The 21130-nt window shown below is 45.8% G+C and overlaps 1 protein-coding gene across 3 annotated transcripts in view; it reads right to left on the bottom strand.

Moving 5' to 3' along the window:
• Positions 1 to 5963: 5963 nt before the first annotated feature.
• TMEM229B (transmembrane protein 229B) overlaps positions 5964 to 21130 on the bottom strand; it is a 193545-nt gene continuing 178378 nt past the window's right edge. For 2 of the 3 annotated variants that reach the window (XM_074997208.1, XM_074997207.1), the window contains exon 2: positions 5964 to 9869. In XM_074997208.1, the coding sequence (XP_074853309.1) occupies positions 9339 to 9842 (504 nt within the window). In that variant the 5' untranslated portion in view covers positions 9843 to 9869 and the 3' untranslated portion in view covers positions 5964 to 9338. Of the gene's footprint in view, positions 9870 to 17805; positions 17929 to 18929; positions 19002 to 21130 lie in introns of those variants that run through there. The other variant, XR_012645978.1, reaches the window with a different exon arrangement.

Genomic DNA, 21130 nt, shown 5'->3' on the forward strand with positions numbered 1-21130 from the left:
GCTGCCTGGAGCTGAGCTCTACCAGCCTCTGCTCGTGAATGAGCGCTCCTCTTGTTCTGGGGCCAACTTCACCCTGGTAAGCTCCCCTTCTGCAGGCAGTGTGTGCTGTGCAGGTGCACTTATTGGCACTGCTTGCGTGGAGGGACACCAGTTCAGTTTGCCAAGGATGGGAACACCTCCTGTCATGGTACCGGTGGTTGAAAACCAGGTCCTTAGTAGATGAGCGTATGGAAAGGGACAGATTGCCAGCATGGCTGGCAGAGAAACAGGACCAACAGTAACAGCTGCTGTTTGCAGATGGTGAGTGATCCAGCAACAGAAGCAGTGACATATAGCAGTTCAGTAACAGCAAGAATATGAACTGATATAGCAGATGGTCACCTCAGTATATCCAGTAACCTGGCTGGTTGCCCCTGACTCAGAATACTCACTGAGAGTACTCCATTGAGGAAGACAGGGTGGGCTGGCAGACACAATGGACCTAGCTAGCTTGTTTTGAATCAGACACGGCCCTGCTATAAATTTGCTGTTCCCTTTGCTTGCCGGTTTTGCCTACCAAGGAACTACGTGCAGCTTGCTGCCAGGGTGGCCCTTTCTGATGCAGAGTCTGGATGCTTATGTTTTCAGCTGTAAACTTTGATAACTGTGCAAGACCTTGAGCAGCTTGCCATATCCGATGCTGTTCCAGGGGTCTAGCACGTCTAACACAGTAACAGAACCAGAAATGTACAATACAGGCTACAGAGCAGGCCAAGGAATTAGGGTATGAAGGCTTTGCAGAGGAACAAAGAACGGATGTGCAGTAGTTATAAAAGTTGAAAGCACCAATCTAAATGCAGAGAAGGGTACTATGAAGGTAGATACCCAGAGCTCCTTCATAAAACAAAAAACATCATGGACACACCTGTTATAGGAGACAAAGCTGTTCCTTACAGCCTCACAGCAAGAGCTTGTCTCTTGTCTACACAGCAAATTTACAGCACAGCAACTTCCTGCACTCGGGGACTTTGACTGCACAATAGCATATCCATAGCAAACTGGTGTGTGGCACATTGGTGTGTTGTAGATTTACACCTTGGCTTACCACATAGTAACTCAACATGTAAATATCAAAATGTTCTGAGCATCAGGTATTAAAAATGCTCTCTGGTCGACACGTAATCTCAGCTGTCTTCATACTGCTACAGTCTCCCTGCAGACTTTCTTTCTGGCATGCTCCTGGATTGAATCTATCTGCACGGTAAGTACCTCCCTCCCTGGCAATGAACTGGTACAGACACAAGGCTGTAAGATCTTTGGAGTTATAACTGTGTCTTCATACGTGTACAGTGCCTAGCCTGAGTGCCAAAACAGAGAATAGGGTTTTAAAGAAGGTTAGGCCCTCCCACCTTTTAATTTCCTTCAAGGTAAGTGGTGGGGGCAGCAGCAGAAAAGGAGAGAGCAAGGGAATAGGGCCTCCTGGGAAGAGGCAGGGCTTTGAGGGAAGGGGTGGAGTGGGGCTTCAGATGCTGAAGGTACTAGAGAGTTCCAGCAAGCAGAATGTACCCTGATCATGACTGGGGATGACAATAACGCAGAGATTCAATACAAATAAATAGAAATAGTTAATAAGACCACAATCAAACATTACTAGGAAAATATAAGAAAAGCTAAGGCAGAAAACGTAAGCTACCGTGCAGTACTGTGGTTCAGATAATGAACTGTACCACACAATGGACAGAAATACTAGGGAAATGGCAGTAAAAATGAATAGTCAAGAACAGCTACTAATCATGCCAGTGTTGGTATCCAGGGACAAAAATCTCTGGGCACAATTGGACTGTATTAAGAAATTTAAAGATACAGTGGTTCAGAATAAACCAACCCTAGCACCAACGGGTTGGTTTAGTTATGATGGTTGACCTCATGAAGTTCTCACCCAGCCCTTATTTGTGCAGTTGAAGTCTGAGGGCCAGATGCTCAGTTGGAGTAAATCAGTATAGTTTACCTGAAGCCAGTAGAGGATCTGGCCGTATGTGAAGCCTTCAGAATTTAATCAATGAGCAGTACTGGATAAATGAGAAACATTTAGCAATAGCCTGAATACCCCTCACCTGGTCTTACCTTAAACAGTCTTTGGGGTCATAGTTGAATGACGAACAGCAAATTACTCCCAGCTCAGCTCCAGGTGTCAGGAAGTCTGTCTCATCCCAGGATTTTCATGGGCTGGAATTTGCTCTCCAAATCTATAATCTTTGGAGAGGGTCAGAGAGAGAAACCCACTTTTCCAATGTTGAAAAGAGCTTTGAGAGCCATGGAGGGCCCCTGCTTACACACGTGAGCAACTCTCTCCATTTCTGAGCTTTTGTCTCTGTTAAATGAGGATAATGCTGACCTATATCACAGGGCTAACATGAGGGTTAATGTGCACAAAGCACTCTGAGGTCCTTGGAAGGAAGAAGCCTCAAAAAGATTATGTTTTAATATTATTACTTGAAACACACTCCAGGCTTGTCCTTGTGGGTCCCTGCACTATGTGGTGGTTTAAAAGCAGCCTCAGAGGCCCACTGTGTTTCTCACTGTGCTTCCTGTACTCACAAGGGCTTGGTTCACAGCATCACTGGGCCATTCTCATCATTGGCTAGTCCGAAAATACAGTCTTTCAGGGAGGAGGCTTGCTCCTTGCCCGCTGCCCCTCTAGGGCTGGCCTGTTCTGTGGGGTTGTCTGGAGGGAACCTGGTCTCCTCCCACACATCCCGGGTTCCAACCCAGGGACACTAGGCAGCTCTGGCAGGAGGTGCTTCCCTCTCTGGGCCCTCCTAGTGCCACAGGCTACCTCCCTGGGCCACTTCTGCCAGACCCCCTTGTAACACAACTGCAATACCTTCCTCCGATAGCTGCAGTTCTTCTCCCTAGTGACTCTTCTCTCTCCAATCTATCCTCTATCTCCTCCTCCCTTCTTCCTGGGGCAAGCCTTTTTCAAGGGCTCTGTAGGCCTTCATTGGCCTAGTGTTGCAGGCTGCTCCTTCCTGGGCCTTAGTCCTTGGGAAACATGAAAAGACACACCCAGCTGCCTATATATCTCCCCTCCCACAGGGTGCTGAAGCTGCGTGTGGGCCTGGGCCTGGGCCTATCACATACTCTACACAGAACACCACTAAAAGCCTTTTCCTGATTCTGTTGGCAATGGGGTAGCCATTATTGAAATCCGACTCCCTCCTAGGCGGTAATGGTCAGAGGGGAACATTCTGTTCCAGGGATTTGTTCTATTTCCCTTATTGCAGGAGTGGAATGTAAAGAATAGCCCTGTGTCTAGTACATCCAGTGATACAGAAATCTGCAGGGTTTTATGCAAATAATGCAAAGTTTAAGTTTGCATAGTTAATATGTAAGATCTCATTTGCATACGTAGCCTTTAATGAACACATTTGTATTTTCCATGCCTGCTCCCACACACGGTATCATGGTCACCCAACCCCCACGATAGGCATGTTATAAGCATCTGTTAAAAGAACTTTACTCGATACTTAGGTGCAGTAGCGGTGGAACAGTTTTTGGAGTGGATATGCTGAGCTGCATCTTCTTTGCCCCATCCAGGCCCATCACTGCCAGAGATGGGGCTGGCAGCTAGGACCCTATATGCAGGGCCAGCAGCCGAGCGGGACCCAGGGCTATCAGCAGGGCCCCTGGGCAACAACAGCAGGCTCAGTGGCCAGGAACCTGGGTGGCAGAGGTGAGGGGCTGGCAGTAGGAGTGCAGGGCCACTGGGTGGTACAGAGCCTTCTGCACCCTTACTTCCCATGCCTGTATTGAGGCACCTTTAATTCCTAACAAAACCGAAGCTTAAATACAAACTGAAGTCAAATATGCAGACTCATTGTCTGAAAATAGCACTGGCTGACAATCCGATCAAGTCTCATATCAGAAATGCTGACAGCCACTAAGGGAGGGAAAGCGAGGAGCCCAGACACCATGGTGAGGGAATGAGAACTGCCCTGCTTCAGACAAATCAAGAAAAATGCCACATTAATACCATGATATATGAGACTCCAAATAGGCCCCAAGCAGGAGGAGCCAAGTTCCCTCAGTGGCAGACTCTCTCACCCTGGAGCTGTTTCAGACTCACTTGTCCAGCTCTTTAGCAGCTGGGAATTGTAGGTGCCATCTCCAGCTTCTGTTATGCCACCACTGTGGGTTCTGTTCTTGCTATTTCTCTCTCACCCTGCGAAAGCCCCTTCCCTGCTTCGCACAGGAAATGAACAGCTTGAGATCTGACTTGAGGTGAGGGTGAGCCGCTCCATCCCACCCTAAGCTCTCAGCTAAGTGGCACCATTCATAAACCAGAGCAACTTGGCTGAAACCATGAAGATGAGGTGCAGCCCAGCCCCCACCCCTTATCCAACCTCCCATACCCCTTAACTAACACCTTGGGACACCCATCCCCTACCCAACCACCACTGCTCCTGCCCCTTGACTGCCACCCCAGGTACCCTGCCCCCATCCAACCTATCCCCTGAACATGCTGCCCAGAACGCTGGGACTAGCAACCCTGCATTTGTGTTGCCTGAAACATTGGAGAAGCAGCGTGGCAACTGCACCACCCAGGCACTGGGGGAGCTGAGGCTGCAAGGAAGGAGAGAAGAAGGGGAAGGGCTGGGGACTACCCACCCATGCTTTCTACACTCCCTGGGAGTTGAGCTGGCTCCTCTTGGCAAGGCTCTCCTGACCCCACTTCCAGGCAGGGCTCAGGAGCCAAACTATAGAGCCCAAGGGGCATGATATGGCCCACAGCCTATAGCTTATTCCCCTCTGACGTAGGCAACCCCCTCTCTCCTTTAGACTGATAGAGTGACACACTTTGCAAGTGTGGGTTACATGAAACAACGGTACGAGGTCATGAAAAGTCAAGTTTGGGGTTGTAAGAGACAGACATGTAATTAGCTAGTTGCTAAAACGTGAACTTGGCTTAAAGTTCTCATCAGGTCCATGACCTTGCCTGATAGGGTGGATGCTGAAGCAATTTGATGGAACTGTAGGACGAGCAGTTGACTTGGAAGGGCCTTCATGAAAGCAGTGACGCTTTTTGTTAATATGGGAGAAGTGGGGATTGTAATAGGATCTTTTGGGTGTATTGATCTTTGCAGGTGAGAGGAAAAGAAAAAAAAAGGAGCATTTTGTTTGCTAGTACAGGATTCTGGTTAGAAGGGAGGAGGACTTGAAAGCAGAGGGCACAATGGTTTGAAACTTACCTCTTGCTCGGTATGCTATATCTATTCAGAAAAGCCAGGACAAGCGAAAACAAAAAGACATTTTGTTTAAACTCACCTGAAAGTTTCATCTTACTAATGACTTGTGTACTATAGTCACAATGCAGAGAGGGCAGGAGTTCAAATTAAACATGAGTTTCCTTTCTCTTCAGTGCAGGTTTTGGTAAATTGGTTCCTGAAGACCAAGGCTGCTGCACACAGGTCGTCTCAGGTTACCTGCTTCCCAATTCCAAACCTATTCAGGCTTTCTTCGCTTACTTTTATTTTTAAACAACTATTTGTAGTTCAAGCAAAGCCTTGACTGGATTATGTCTCTGCAAGTGGGATTTCAATTACAAAAGACACTTAGCCCAAAAGCGGCAGGAAGGCTTATCAGAACCTGGTACGTAGGTTTCCCCGTAGCTAGACTGTAATCTGGAAATTAAACAGTTTAGCTAACTCTGTGTTAACATCAACCACTCTGCACTGGCAAGTTCGTCAAAGCAGGAATGATAACCACACTGGCATTAGAGCCAGTTCTCTTGCACAAGGCACCAGTGGGTATGTTTTGTGAAATGCTTGAGGATCCTTTGGGATAAAAGATGCTCTTGAAGCTTAAGATAGAAAAGCCCAGAGTGAGGCCTGGGGGATAAATATGGCCCATCGTATCCAGAAATACAGCTCTGGGCCACCCTCTCCCAGTAGCGCCAGAGTGAAAACAAAGCTGATAAATCGCAAGTTTTTATTGCTGGTGAACTCAAACAGGCAATTTTAATCTATTGAAGATACATGTACAAGCAAATATTAGGCCTTTTGAAGGGAAGGGGAATAAATTTTGTATGATTACGTTTCTGCAAATTAGGTACAGCTCTTAAGGTCCTGAGGAGCTGCTAATGTGGGCCTCACTGCCATGCAGTTTGGGCTCTGTGGTAAAATGTTGTCAGTAGTATTCACTTGTATTGAAGCGGAGATTAAACAGAACGGGTAAATTGCTGATAGCAGACATATTGCCCTTCTGAAAGAAATGGGACCTGGGTGGTGTAGCAGCAGATACACGTCCAGCTTTTCAGAAGTGCTCAGCACCTGCCCAGCAGGTGTAATCAAAAATAGGGCACTCAGCACTGTTGGAAATCTGGCCAGTGGTGTCTTTATTGCAAGGTAGAAGGGTGTCATAGCATTAAGAGAAAACCAGTAGCAGTAGGAGGGTGATCCAGTGGATGTTACACAATGATATATGAGTGTACTGGGCCCAATCCCTTTCCTGGCATGCAAACTGCAGGTAAAGTGCACTTCTTAGGCCCCCATGAGGGTGCAAGAGCTGAGCAGGATTTGTCAGTCATTGGTGAAAAATAACCTTGAATAGATGCCAGAACTCTAATGTAGGGGTTACTGGAGTTTCATTTACATGACATATCCACGTGCTACAGGCCACTCAGGGACCACTCCTTATTGTGAGCCACTGATGATTAAGCAGCTGTGCAAAAAATCAGAGCACTCGGGGAGTTTCTAAAGCCAAAGAACATGTGATTGAGGTGCTGGTCACCACTATGGATAGCTGCTCCATCACAGAGTTCTACGTGTACCTACTGTGGGGTCATTGTTTGTGCTGCCCATTCACTAAGCCACTTAAACCTTCTTAGTGTTTCTATAAGGGCAGCGTTCCAGTGCAACCTACTCCAAGGGGAGGGTGTGACCCGATGCAGATATCTCCTGCTGTGGGGAAGGAAGAGCTGCACCAGAGTTAACTGGTGAGCTCAAGGGTTCCTTGGATATAGACACTGTGGTTAGTCACCCTCCCACCATCTTTTTGAATGCACCTGTCACAGTGGACAGGCACATCTCAGTTCTTGCCTGCATCTCATCTGCCCCATCCTCAAATCCAACTCTACTGCCAATGGGTTGTCCCCATCATACACCCAAGATGATTATTATTTTGTTGAGATGTAAATCTTTGAAAAGATCATTTACCTAGTTGATAAACTGAACCTACTGTTTCTTTGATTTCATGGTACTGGAATCACAGCATGGAAAACACGTGTCTAGTTTCTGTTTTTCTTGGTTGGTTTAGTTTAATGAACTACAAAAAGGGCATACTAATACCTCTCTCTATGTTCTGGGTCCTGCAGGAGGCACTGCATACCACAGGACAGAGCTCATTAACTCCTTGCTGCCATAGTTTTCACATGCCCATTGCCGGCAACGGATGTCATGTGACATGGGGCAGGAGGAGGAATAAAATGATTGCATTCGGTGCAGTACAGAAAAGATTAACACTGTGTGTTGATTCTTGTTCAGAAGCAGCAGCATTACCAACAAACAATTCCATTGATAGCAACAGAGCTTCTTTACCCGCTGGAATGGAATTCCACAGACCAACAGGCACGTTTATGGGCGGAGTACTGGCTAGAGAGAACCGTCACGGACCAGCATGGTATCACCAGCCATTTCCAACACCACAGAAAAGTGAGACTCCACATCACACTCAGATTCACATCTTGAACCAAATTCCTCACTGGTGCAATGCCACTGACATTGGTGGAACGACACCTGGAATTCATCTGGCCCCCACATACCTATTTACGGCACACCCTCCTCATAAAGCTGTGAGTGAGAGAGAAGTCTGTCACTGGGACACTGTATCCTTGTTGCTTATGCCCACAACTAAGAAGAGTCCTCAGAACAAACAATTTGTGGCTGCTAGAGCTATGCATCCTCCATGCCACAATCTCCCTCATAGCCTCAGGATTGTTCCCAAGTAGCTAAATTTTAAAGTAACCCGGCTGAGATAGCTCTAGAATGGAGCAACGGTACTTTGCAACTATCCCACCTTCCTGCTGCCCACCCCTCGCAAACCAAACCTGGCCTCATCTGGAGGAAATTGAGGAATAGCCCTCCCGTGCGCCTTATAAAATGCTATTTTTAACATACTTTCTGAACTGAGCAGAGAAGTACATCCTGTGCCACCCCAAATCAGGTTTATGGCGAGGGTCTGCTGGACTGAGTTTAAAGCAGCATTTGGGAAGGGAAAATAAAGTCAGTACTCAGAGGAGAACACTGGGCAAATATGACACAAGATGAACTGGTGCAGGAAGGAATGAACATAGGCAACATAGTTTGTCCCAGAGGACTCCAACTGATTCCTGATTGCTGTCTTAGTCAAATGAAGACTTTGACATCAGGCAGTGCAAGGGACTGCAGTCAGAATTAAATCAACAGCATCCTTAGTGACAGAGAAGTCCCTGGGAAGGGAGGCAGACAACCCCAGGTGGCATCTCCATCTCCATTGGGTTTGTCTGGTTGGAACTGGAGCTGGAGTTTGGAGCAGCCCTTGTGGTGAGTTCCGCTGTGAGGGGAAGACTTCGGCTCTCTCTCTCTCTCTCTTTGGCCACTTTGCCACGATTCAGATTGCACAGAGTATGGTGGATTTCACCCGGCAGAAAAGGCCTTTTTACTTATAAAAAGGAGTTCAGGAAACTCTTGAGTGAGGATCAGGACTGAGAATTCAAAAAGTAACAGTTTCATATAAGTCCAACAAGATGTCCAGCACCATAGCATAGTGTGGTGCAATAAAGGGCTTCAGGGGAAGGTCAGGGAGACCAAAAGAGGGGATGCTGTCTACCTCCCCAGTAGAGTGCCACTGTTGGGTCATTCTCAACAGCAGATGGATTTTCCTTGATCCTGCAGCATCTCAGGTCCCATGGGAGGTATTGGTTGAAAGCAAGCACCTGAATATTGCCTATTGGAATAAGCCAAATCACTAATTTAGCTGGGGCATCCATGCCCATCCACTAGTTTGTTTTTTTTTAAACACTTCACGTGTAGCGTTTTCTCTCACGTCTCCACATAAAATTCAACTAACAGAACTCTTTTTCATAATAAGTTAAAAGTCAGAAACTATCTAACCAACAAGTAGCTGACATTGCTTCTTGTGGAGAAAAAAGTAAAATCCATAGAAAATCTATTGGTTTCACTTTTATTCTGCTATATCCCATGCATGCCCCCATCAGAAAGGGGATTGTGTATCATACAGGAAGTGTCTGTCTTTGAGACCAGTTGACAGTTTCTGGGGCATAGGTGCGTTCTCTGACTTTCAGCGTGGCATCGGGATATTATTCAATTGGTTTTGACATGGCCATTGGCCAAGGCAATTGTGGCAGTGGGGTCCCCCGGCTCAGCATTTTCATCAAATCGCAAGCGCAGGGTGTTTCTGATCACCAGCTGCTCCATGATGAACGCTGCACAGAACCACGGGATGGCATACTCGAGAGTGATGAGACCCATGAAGTCAAAATCAAATTGTGAATAGTCCCAAGGGCAGGCATTAAACTGGCGCAGGATGAAGCCAGTGGTGAACTCCCAAAGGTATGTCCAAAGGGTATAAATGAGACATCGCACTAAAATGTTACATTTGTCCTTCAGATACAGGTACATCTTCTCCACGATGAGGATGGAGGTGCCGTAGATGAAGAGTGCCCAGACGCTGGTGACACCTGGGAACTTCCAGTTAAAGTTGACCACAAACTCCCAGGCAGCCGTGAACATCACCTCACAGAAGTAGCCATGAATGGCATACAGGTACCACCGCGAGAAGGCAGTCAGAGGTTCTGCAGCAGCCATCCTGCTACACAGTCCCCAGCCAGAACTCTGAAAGGAACAGAGACAGGCAGAAAATCAGTAAGTACATCACCAGGTCACATCTCAATGGTAGGAGTATGAGTAAATTAACCACATGGATGAGACAGAAATCGAGAAATGAGCCATTTCCCTTTTGATGACAGGGTTAAGCAGAGATGCAACAAATTTTAGGTTGTTTCAGTCTTCCCATGGTTAATTTTAGTGTGGTGGAAGCTAACAGAATGGTGATTAAGAGGCTGGCAGTCAGGCAACAGAAAGGCAGGACTTCCACACCGCTGAATTTTACTAAAATAAGACAGGAGATTTACATCAGACACTTCACTGCTCTACAGAGGAAAAAGGACTGCAAGCTGTCTAAACTCCTGCCTGCCACACAGAGCCACAGCAGTGGTGCCACTAACTCAGCCAGCAATATCGTCAATCTGTCCAGCTACACACTCAGCTCAGCAGAAGAGTCTGCTCTTTCTCGGGGACTCTCTTTTTGCCCCACCAGCCGCACAAACATAATACAGTTCTGCGGTGATCTGGAAGCCTACTTTTGCCGTCTCAGACTCAAAGAATACTTTCAACACAACACTGACCAGCACACCGTTACACAGACACCCTCCCAGCAGCACAAGAAGAATAACTCCACGTGGACTCCTCCTGAGGGTAGAAATAACAGTCTGGACCTATATATAGAATGCTTTGACCGACGCGCACAGGCAGAAATTGTGGAGAGACAGCATCGTTTGCCTCACAACCTCAGTCGTGCAGAACACAATGCCATTCACAGCCTCAGAAACAACCCTGACATTATAATCAAAGAGGCAGATAAAGGAGGAGCTACTGTCATCATGAACAGGTCTGACTACCAGAAGGAGGCTTCCAGACAACTCTCCAATACCAAATTTTACAGACTACTTTCCTCAGATCCCACCGAGGAATACACTAAGAAACTACACCATCTGCTCAGGACACTCCCTACACAAGCACAAGAACAGATTTATACCAACACACCTCTAGAGCCCTGTCCGGGGCTATTCTACCTACTACCCAAGATCCACAAACCTGGAAATCCTGGACGCCCCATCATCTCAGGCATTGGCACTCTCACTGACTGGCTGGTTATGTGGACTCTCTCCTCAGACCCTATGCCACCAGCACTCCCAGCTATCTCCGAGACACCACTGACTTCCTGAGAAAACTGCAAGACATTGATGACCTACCAGAAAACACTATCCTAGCCACCATGGATGCAGAGGCTCTCTATACCAACATCCCACACAAAGATGGAATAAATGCTGTCCGGAACAGTATCCCTGATGATGCTACAGCACATCTGATGGCTGAGCTCTGTAACTTTATCCTCACACACAACTATTTCAGATTTGGCAAAGACATATACCTTCAAATCAGCGGCACAGCTATGGGTACCCGCATGGCCCCTCAATATGCCAATATTTTCATGGCTGACCTGGAACAGCGCTTCCTTAGCTCTTGTCCACTAACACCCCGTCTCTACTTATGCTACATTGATGACGTCTTCATCATCTGGACCCATGGGAAGGAGACTCTGTAGGAGTTCCACCGGGACTTCAACAACTTTCACCCCAACATCAACCTCAGAGCCCGGAACAGTCCACACAGGAGATCCACTTCCTGGACACCACGGTGCTAATACACGATGGCCACATCAATACCACCCTGTACCGTAAACCCACTGACAGCTACGCTTACCTTCATGCCTCCAGCTTCCATCCCAGACACACCACACGATCCATTGTCTACAGCCAGGCACTATGATATAACTGCATTTGCTCCAACCCCTCCGACAGAGACAAACACCTACAGGATCTCTACCAAGCATTCCTGAAACTGCAATACCCACCTGAGGAAGTGAAAAAACAGATCAACAGAGCCAGACGTGTGCCACAAAGCCTCTTACTACAGGACAAGCCCAAGAGAGAAACCAACAGAACACCACTAGCCATCACCTACAGTCCTCAGCTAAAACCTCTACAGCGCATCATCAGGGATTTACAACCCATCCTGGACAATGATCCCCCACTTTCACAGGCCTTAGGAGGCAGACCAGTCCTTGCCCACAGACAACCTGCCAACCTGAAGCAAATCCTAACCAGCAACTATACACCGGACCACAGTCACTCTAACTCAGGGACCCATCTATGCAACAAATCTCGTTGCCAGCTCTGCCCACATATCTACACCAGCAACACCATTACAGGACCTAACCAGATCAGCCACACCATCGTGGGTTCATTCAGCTGCACATCTACCAATATACTTTATGCCATCATGTGCCAGCAATGCCCCTCTGCTATATACATCGGACAAACTGGACAGTCTCTACGTAAAAGAATAAATGCACACAAATCAGACATCAGAAACGGCAATATACAAAAACCCGTAGGAGAGCACTTCAATCTCCCAGGCCACACAGTAGCAGACTTAAAAGTAGCTATCCTACAGCAAAGAAATTTCAGGACCAGACTCCAAAGAGAAATTCCTGAGCTACAATTCATCTGCAAATTTGATGCCCTCAGCTCTGGCTTAAACAAAGACTGCAAATGGCTGGCTAAATACAGAAGCAGCTTCCCCTCCCTTGGTGTTCACACCTCCAGATCAACTGCTGGTAGTAAGCCTCACCCTTGCTGACTGAGCTAACCTTGTTATCCCCACCCTTGCTCTGGCTTATTTATACCTGGCCCTGCAGATTTCCAAGACCAGCATCTGATGAAGTGAGTCTGTGCTCACAAAAGCTCATGCTCAAAACTTTTCTGTTAGTCTGTAAGGTGCCACAGGACTCTTTGTTGCTGTTACAGATCCAGACTAAGACGGCTACCCCTCCGATACTTTCCTGCACAGTGCATTGCCAGGAGGACTTGGACTGAGCTGGTGCTCAGTGGCAATAGCAGAGCTGAAGGGCAGCATGACTATAAATCAGCTTACTGAAAATAAGTAATACTATGAACAACACAGGAAGAAAACATCCTTGGATTCTGAAAGAAGTAGCACTGACCTCCACTTTTTTGAGTCCCAGGCAATTATGGGACAAATGAGGCAAGTATGTTATGAAATAACTGTAGACCCTTCTGGTCTCCCCTAAGGTTCATGTCCCAGAAATCTCAGTTTAGCAAACAGGATCATGTTTTGTGGGTGCCCTTTTAATTGGCTAATGAGGGAGACAAAGGGGAGTGTTTTCAGCTGTTAAACCTGACCCCGTTTAGCTGATCTGCTGCTGTACATTAAGGAACTGGCAGATACTAGATATCTGGGATTCAGGGAAGCACTTGATATAACACAGAATTGCCTGATTTACTGTCCAAAGGCACAGAAGAGCTAGTGAAATACATTCAAATTTGGCATCTGGACCAGGAAGCATAAAGGGTGAAAATAAAAGGGAAAGCTGAGGATTAGAGATATAGTCAGTCATGTGGAGTGGGGGTTTGGAACAAGGACCCTGTGTTTGTTTACTGGGGAAGAGATACAGAACGAGATGTGAAAGTGGAGAAAGCTTTTAAAAGGGAATAACCTCATGCTAAAGTTTTACCTTTCCACTGTAGACAATTACCATTACAGTAGATTCCCAACCTACACTGAAGTTGCATTCTTGGCTGCCTCCCTGCAAGCTGAATTTTCAAGTAACTTGGGAGCCAGCGCTGGTCAGTTTCCTGGCTCCCAGCTCCCTGCCACTCTGGGAGCCTGGCGTGGCTTCTCCCTGGCTTCCCCCAGCTGATGGAGCCAGGCAGAAGCTGCACCACCGTGACTGCCAGCTGGAGGAAGTCAGGCGGATAGACAGCTGCAGAGTGGCTTTGAGTTGCACTTAACTCACATTATCGCAAGTTAAGTGCAACTCAAAATCATGCATTTAGGGGATTTACTGTACATCCTTCATGTATCCATAGAGTTTTATCTTGTCTTAACCACTGGTTAGCCACATTGTCCCAAGTCCATCCTGATGTAACTTCGTTGACATGAGTAGAACTACATGAGAAATTAATCTATTTCACTTTAAAAAAATTATCCATAGAAGGTATTTTCTCGCATCTCTTTCTAACTTCATTCCTCAGGCACCCTCTGATCCTGACAGCTTTATGGTATAAGATCCCCAGAACTGACTGCAGTGCATCAGGTGTGCTCTTACCAATGCTTTACAGAGAGAGTGTAAAACCTACCTGCTCTGCAACATGATGCCTCTCTATACAGTATGAAGCTGCATTCGAGGGGACATGGCAGTGAGATAAGGATGTGTTTGGGAAAGAAGGAAGACTTCCAAAGGAAAAAAGGCGTCCAATTAATGTACAAAGGGAAGATGGCAGAGGGAGATTTACCTAAAAGTGGCACGAAGGGAAGGATAGAGGAGTTTCGTCTGCTGTTTTTGTCTGAGAAAGGAGAAGGAGCTGTACATAGGGAAGACAGATGAGTGCCCATGACCCACTCACTCTTGTATGAGAACCAGTAAGATAACCAACCAACACCCACTGTCATGATGTTTTTTGTGAAGTGCACACCTGCCCCATTAGACTATGAACGGAGACCCACAATCACAGGATGACTAGCCCCTTTCTGAGATAATGGGTCTAGCCTCGCCTGTGCCTTGGCCAACCCTCCTTCCCAGGAGAGTAAAATTAGTGCACCCACATAAAGGGTATGTCATGTGCTTAAAACTCAGTCCAGGCCTAGAGACAAGAGAAGACAATGGAAATCTAAACGGTGGAGAGAAGACAGACAGAAAGGAGACTGGCTGTCTGCCTCGTACAGCCCCAGAGGGCTTGGGGACCACCCGACCCAAAGAGGAGAAGAGGTGCTTTGTGAATTAGGGCTGGAAACTGGCTCTAAACAGAGTATAGGTACTCAGCAGGAGGGCCGTGGGAATCTTCAATCATGGAGAAGAACCTGTGCTTTAATGATAACACAAGCTGATGGCCTCAAGACTCCTGAGCTACCAGGGAACAAGGTTTGGAAATGAATGGCCAATGTGCCTATATTTCAATACAAAAGATCCCTCCTCACTTATTGGGGTATCACTTATTCTAAGTATTCTGGCATCGGAACAAACTATTGCAAGAAGCCAGAGGGGGCTGAGGACAGGATACCTACAAAGCTACACCATGTTCCCACTAACCTATTTAAATAGGCTGCTGACCATTCTTTGTGTGCTACAGTGTCAATATTGAACTGGTTTACCTTCAAGTGAAAAGCCACGAGAGTCATTAGAAAATTCTGAGCCATCCAGATCCCAACTGAAGGATGATTAATCAGCCAAGAAACTCTGAGGATCAGAGGGCAATGGGGTTGTTGCCTGAAATGCGTGTAGGTGTAACATCTCCACACAGTCCAATGACATCTTCAGTGCAGGGTCTGCCATTGATGTCCCTGAGAGTGACCACTGGCACTGTCAGTTTACCTATGTGCTGCTACTTGGTTCATTCTCAGCACAGCTGAGAGGCCTGGGCCAATGAGTTTCCAGATCTTGCCACCATTTTTCATGCAATTTCATAAGCAAATTGATATATATGCACCCACCAATTAGAAGCAGGGGAAGCCAGGACAGGATTGTGTGAGAATCTGGGTCTCAGGGAGAAAAGCAGTTTTAAGAAGGATCAGGGGAACTATTCCTATCCAGGGAGGACAAAGCAGAGGGAGCTACCATGGTTTGGAGAGGAGAGATATCAGGGGAGTCCTCACAAGAGGGAAGGACACAGTCTGGGGCTGACGTTTTTCTAAGCCATTTGCACCAGGCTTTCTAAGCTTTCCCCCAATCTGTATGAACTGTGTTTGCACTCTGGTGGTTGAGAACTCCCACAGCCCCAGTGCTTTCTGCACACTCAGGTCTTCCTTTCCAGCAAGTTCAGAAATGTCTTTTCAAAACGCTCTGTGGCTTTGCAAAACAAAACAGAGCAAGAGAAGCATTATAAGGTGCAGTAAGCACCCTCACTGAAAGTCACAACAGCTTCTGTTCAAGTCCTGATGCCTTATGCCTGCCCTGTGGCAAGCAAACATTCAGGGGGCTATGTCCATCTAGAAGCACTCCCTTTTGCTGGTCAGATTTGCTGTGCAAGTGTGTAACTGCAGTCTAGCCCAGGGGTGAGCAAACTTTTTTACATCAGGCCCACTTTTCACCCCTGCAATTAGCAGGTCCGCCACCACAGCATCTGTCTAATGTAATCCAAACCCATGGAAATTTTGGTTATGTTCAAATGCAAAAAACCCTTTGAGCACATGTAAGAAAATATGTAAAATGTAAAAAGTTGTGTTAATTGCTATATAAATGTGAACACACCTACATAAAAACAGTAACATATTTCAACATTTGTAATTAGATGGATGAGCCTGAGACCCAGCAGCCAATCGTGCTGCACCCTCCCTTACAAAATTTCACACCCCCCCGACGGGGCCCTCAGCCCTAGCCGAGATTAAAACTGCACTCCTTCCAGTGCACAGCCAGCATTCCCACAGCTGCGATGTTGTGCTCACCGATGAAAGTAATTCTTTACTGATATGTACTCCATAGCTATCCCTCTGTAGGTTAGAATTAATTTGCAAATGCGGCACATTTAACCTTAACAGAGAGCTCAAATATCTTATACATCACAAGGGCAATTTCCCCAACTTTGATATTCACAGGAATGGGACACATCCAACTTAATTTGCTCTATAAAATGATCCTACAAGTAGCCCTTTAAAGACTAACAAAATAATTTATTAGGTGATACACTTTTGTGGGGCACACCCACTTCTTCAGAGCTGGAAAAGAATTTCCAGATCTGTAGCAGTGGGTCTGTCCCACGAAAGTGCATCACCTAATAAATTATCTTTTTAGCCTTTAGAGAGCTATGTGACTGCTGGTTTGTTTTGTGAAGATACAGACTAACATGGCTACCTCTCTGTGACTAGTCCTACTAGTGACAGATAACCTTCCTGCTTCCTCCACCCTCCCACCTACCTTCCCTCCTGGCTATATAAACTTTGGTGTAGAAAAAATGGAATCCAGTCATCTGAGGAAGTGGGTCTTACCCAGGAAAGCTCATGAATTAATAAATCTGCTAGTCTCTAAAGGTTCTACTGCTTGTTGTTTATGAAGCCACAGACTAACAGGGCTACCACTCTAAGACCACATATTTCAAGAGAAAAAGCACTCAAGTTGCACTTTGAAGACTAACAAAATAACTTATTAGGTGAGCTTTTGTGGGACAGACCCACTTTCTGTCCCACAAAAGCTCATCAACTAATAAATTATTTTGTTAGTCTTTAAAGTGCTACTTGACTGCTGTTTTGTTTTGATAGTATATATACTAAAACAGCTCCCTCTCTGTCACTATATTTCAAGAGAGTATTGAAGGTGAAGGGGGCCATTCACACCTCTCCAGTCACCCCAGGAGGTGGGCGCAGAGAGAGAGAAAGAAAAAGAAGGCAACCTGAGGTGGGGGAGCTGGTTGTGGGCTATAAATTAATTCTTATAACAAAATTTTTTGTTTCCTAATTGACCAGATGCCGTCACTGCTGTTCAAGTTAGCACTCTGTCAGAGATGAATAGTAACAGAGAGGAAGCCGTGCTAGTCTATACACTATCAAAACAAAAAGCAGTCAAGCAGCACTTGAAAGACTAGCAAAATAGTTAGTCTTTAAAGTGCTACTTGACTGCTTTTTGTTTTGATTCTGTCAGAGATGGTTTTCATAGGAAGTTGAGTGGAAAAATAGACCAATTATTCAAGGCTGTGAAACTGGCACCTTTCTCCAGCATTTGAGTCACTTTACATTTCAAATATTTAAAGCAAAGAGGTCCATTCAAACTTAGCATGAAAGCACAGCAATAGCCAAAGGGTTAAGTCCCTTCTTTTGTTTCATTCATTGTTATAGCCCTGTTGATCCCAGGATATGAGAGAGACAAGGTATGTGAAGCAATATTGTTTATTGAACCAACTTCCATTGGTGAAAGGGAGAAACTTTCATGCTATACATAGGTCTTCTTTAGGTTCTTTTGCTTCAGTTTTCACCGAAAAGTTTATCAGTCATTGGACAACTAACACAGGAAACATTAGTGTAAACTGTGTAGGACCTCCGGCTAAAAAGAGAAACAACAAGGTTAAGGATTACTTAGAGTACACCTACCCTTTAAAATACTACCACAGCTGAGCTCTACCCCTGCAACTAGGTCACTGTAGCCCTTTAGCATAGATCACCATAGATCACGCCAGGCAAGTTAGATGTCAAGTTGGCAGGACCTAATAAAATACATCCTAGAATACTTAATCACTAATGGCTTGAAGATCTCTTCAGCCAGCTCCTTATTTTTGAGGCTAGGAAGAGATCCCAGAGGGCTGGAAAAGGGTAGATATAATACCTATCTATGAAAAGGGAAATAAGGACAACCCAGGGAATTATAGACCAGAGAGCTTAATTTCAGTACTGAGAAAGATAACAGTGCACATAATTGAATAGTCATTTTGTAAGCAGCTAGAAGGTAAGTAATAGTCAACATGGAGTTGTTCTTGCAAATCAACAGAGAGGGTGATAAGCCTTACAAGCCTTGTGGTCCATGTGCGTGCATGCAGATGTGTGGAGGAAGCATCAGCTTTAGTAAGGTTTTTGATACTGTCCCCCATGACCTGAGAGGGGAAAACAGACTTGCAAGGCCTCTGGGCAAGAGTGGTAGGGGTGGGGGTGGCCAGCCCTTAGTGCTGCTCAGACCATGCTGTGCCCCACTCCCACCCCTTGACACCCTTAGCATCCCCCCCCCCCAAGAACAGATGGCTTGGGAGTCTGGCCACCAGCAGTGGCTGGGAGTCCCTGGCCCTTTTGAATCATTGGGCCCCAGGTTGTCCCCCACCTTTCATCAACAGGCCTGCATTACCTCATAAGGAAACCAGGCAAATATAACCTAGACAAACCCACAATAAGGTGGGTGCACAACTGACTGAAAAACCACACTCAGAATAGTTATCAGTGGTTCACAATAAATCTGGAAGGGCACATGGAGTACAGTTCCACAGGGATCTGCCCTGGGTCTGATTTTAGACAATAGTCTCCATAAATGATTTGCAGGACAGCATAGGAGATACTTACACTTTTTGCAGATGACACCACGCAGAGAAGTTCGCAAGAGCTTTGGAAGATGGGATTAGAATTCAAAACAGTCTGAAATAAATAGGATGAAATTCAATATGGCCAAATGCAAAGTACTTCACTTAGTGCAGGTCTACTCTTGCAGCTGCTCCACAGTAGCTCTTCACTGAAGATACTACTGGGAGAATGTCTCCTCAGCGTAGTTAAGACACCTCTCTGAGAGACAGTAGCTATATTTACAAGAGAAGGCCTCCCATCAGCATAGCACTATCTACACCTATGGTTAGGTTGGTATAATTGCATCACTTGAGGGTAGATTATTCACAGATGTTTTAAAAGCTATGTCTACACTAGAGAGTTTTGTCAACAAAGCTAACATCTTGTCAACAAAACTTGCAGAGCATTCACATTCCCAAGGTGTTCTGTTGACAGTAAATTAACAGAACTCGGAACTTTTGTTGACAGCATTCTGCCATTCCCCCGTTAGGCAGAGTGCCTCTGTTGACAGAGATCTGTCAACAGAAAGCCAGCCTGGACATTCTTGGGGGTAAGGGTGCTTCCAGAACACAGGGCAACTCTGTCTGTTGTGCTTCCAGTTAGTTGTTTTTCTGAGAGCACGGCTGGGCAGTGCAGCTGCTCTCTGTCCACAGAGCGAGTTGCTCTTTTAATTCAAATATCAGTCTGGCTGCAATCTGTCGACAGAAGTTTTGTTGGATTCCAGGAGTAACTTCTGTTAACAGATCATTCTAGTGTAGATATAGCCTTGGTCTAGGGCTAGCATTAGGAAGAAACAATTGCCTGGCAGAAGTACTACAGAAAAGGATCTGGACACTATAGTGGATCACAAACTACATATGAGAATGTAATCCTGTTTCAGAAAAAGTATCATTCTCGGACAAATTAGCAGGAGTGTTTTAAGCAAGAGGAGAGAAGTAATTCTTCTTATCTACTCAGCACTGATAAGGCTCCAGCTGGAGTACTGTGTCCAGGTCTGAGCACCAAACTTTGGAAAAAAGATATGGACAAACAGAAGAAAGGCCAAAGAAGAAGAATAAATATCGTTAATGGTCTAGAAAATATCACCTGTGGAAAAAAGCCACCGTTTCAATCTTTTGCTTAGTCTGAATAAGAGAAGGCTGAGAGGGGACAATATGAAAAGATTATTAGAAAGAGGGTGATAAATTGTTCTCTTTAATCACTAAGGATAGGACAAGAATTAATGGGCTTAAATTACCACAAGGGGTATGTAGGTTAGAAATCAGAAAATCTTCCTAACTCTAAATCAATAGAACAAATTAGCTAAGGAGATTGTACAGTCTCTGTTATTGGAGATTTAAAAGAACAGGTTGGACTCATTCTTGCCTCATTGCAAGGGACTGAACTAGATGACCTGTCGGAGATCTTCCAGGCCTACATTTCTATTAGTCTATGTTTTATCTGAACAGGGCTAATTTAGGGCAGCATGTTCTATCATTTTCCTTTTAGGACCTTACCAATCTTCTGATAGAATGAGAGAGGAAAAAAAAGTTAGTATTGAAATTACACATCACCCTCCCCAGCTGCATACCTGGGAACAGACGGTACTGAACTCCCTTCCTTGCCTGGCAATGTCTCTGTGGTTAATCATAACATTTGCTGACAGGACAGAAGCCAAGAACCTCTATGTGCAATTGACAAGGGCACTTTCAAAGCAAATGCCCAGTAGTGTAAATTTAAAGGGTTGTGTTACTGAACAGAAACCCGATTTTAAGATCAGAGCTAGATTGTCTGGTCCGAGACTGCAAGAAAAGGGTTACTGTCATGGCAGTGAGATTGTTTCTAATACCAGTTCGCCACTTGGGATTTGGCTGTCAGCCATTACTATGATGGGGAGGAGATACGGAGGGAGAGTCTGATGCTGTGGTCCAAGCCAGGCAGGTAAATTAAAGAAAAAAAGAATAATCACACTGAATCAACAACACACTCTCTCTAAAACCTCTTTCCAGGAAACAAATCTCTATTCAAGCTTGTTTGACTTTGGTAGAGCAGAGGTGTCCAATATGTTCGCTATTCAGCACACGTGGTGAATAGGACACTGCGTTGTGGCGAATCTGGCTCTCGAAGTCTTTAAATGCAGCTCCTCCTGAGAGCTGTACGTGGGGAGTGCCATCTGCCCACTCCATGTACGCACCTCAGCACTTGGTGGGAGAAGCACATGGCAG

This window comes from Carettochelys insculpta, chromosome 6 (assembly GCF_033958435.1).
Source record: "Carettochelys insculpta isolate YL-2023 chromosome 6, ASM3395843v1, whole genome shotgun sequence".
Lineage (NCBI taxonomy): Eukaryota > Metazoa > Chordata > Testudines > Carettochelyidae > Carettochelys > Carettochelys insculpta.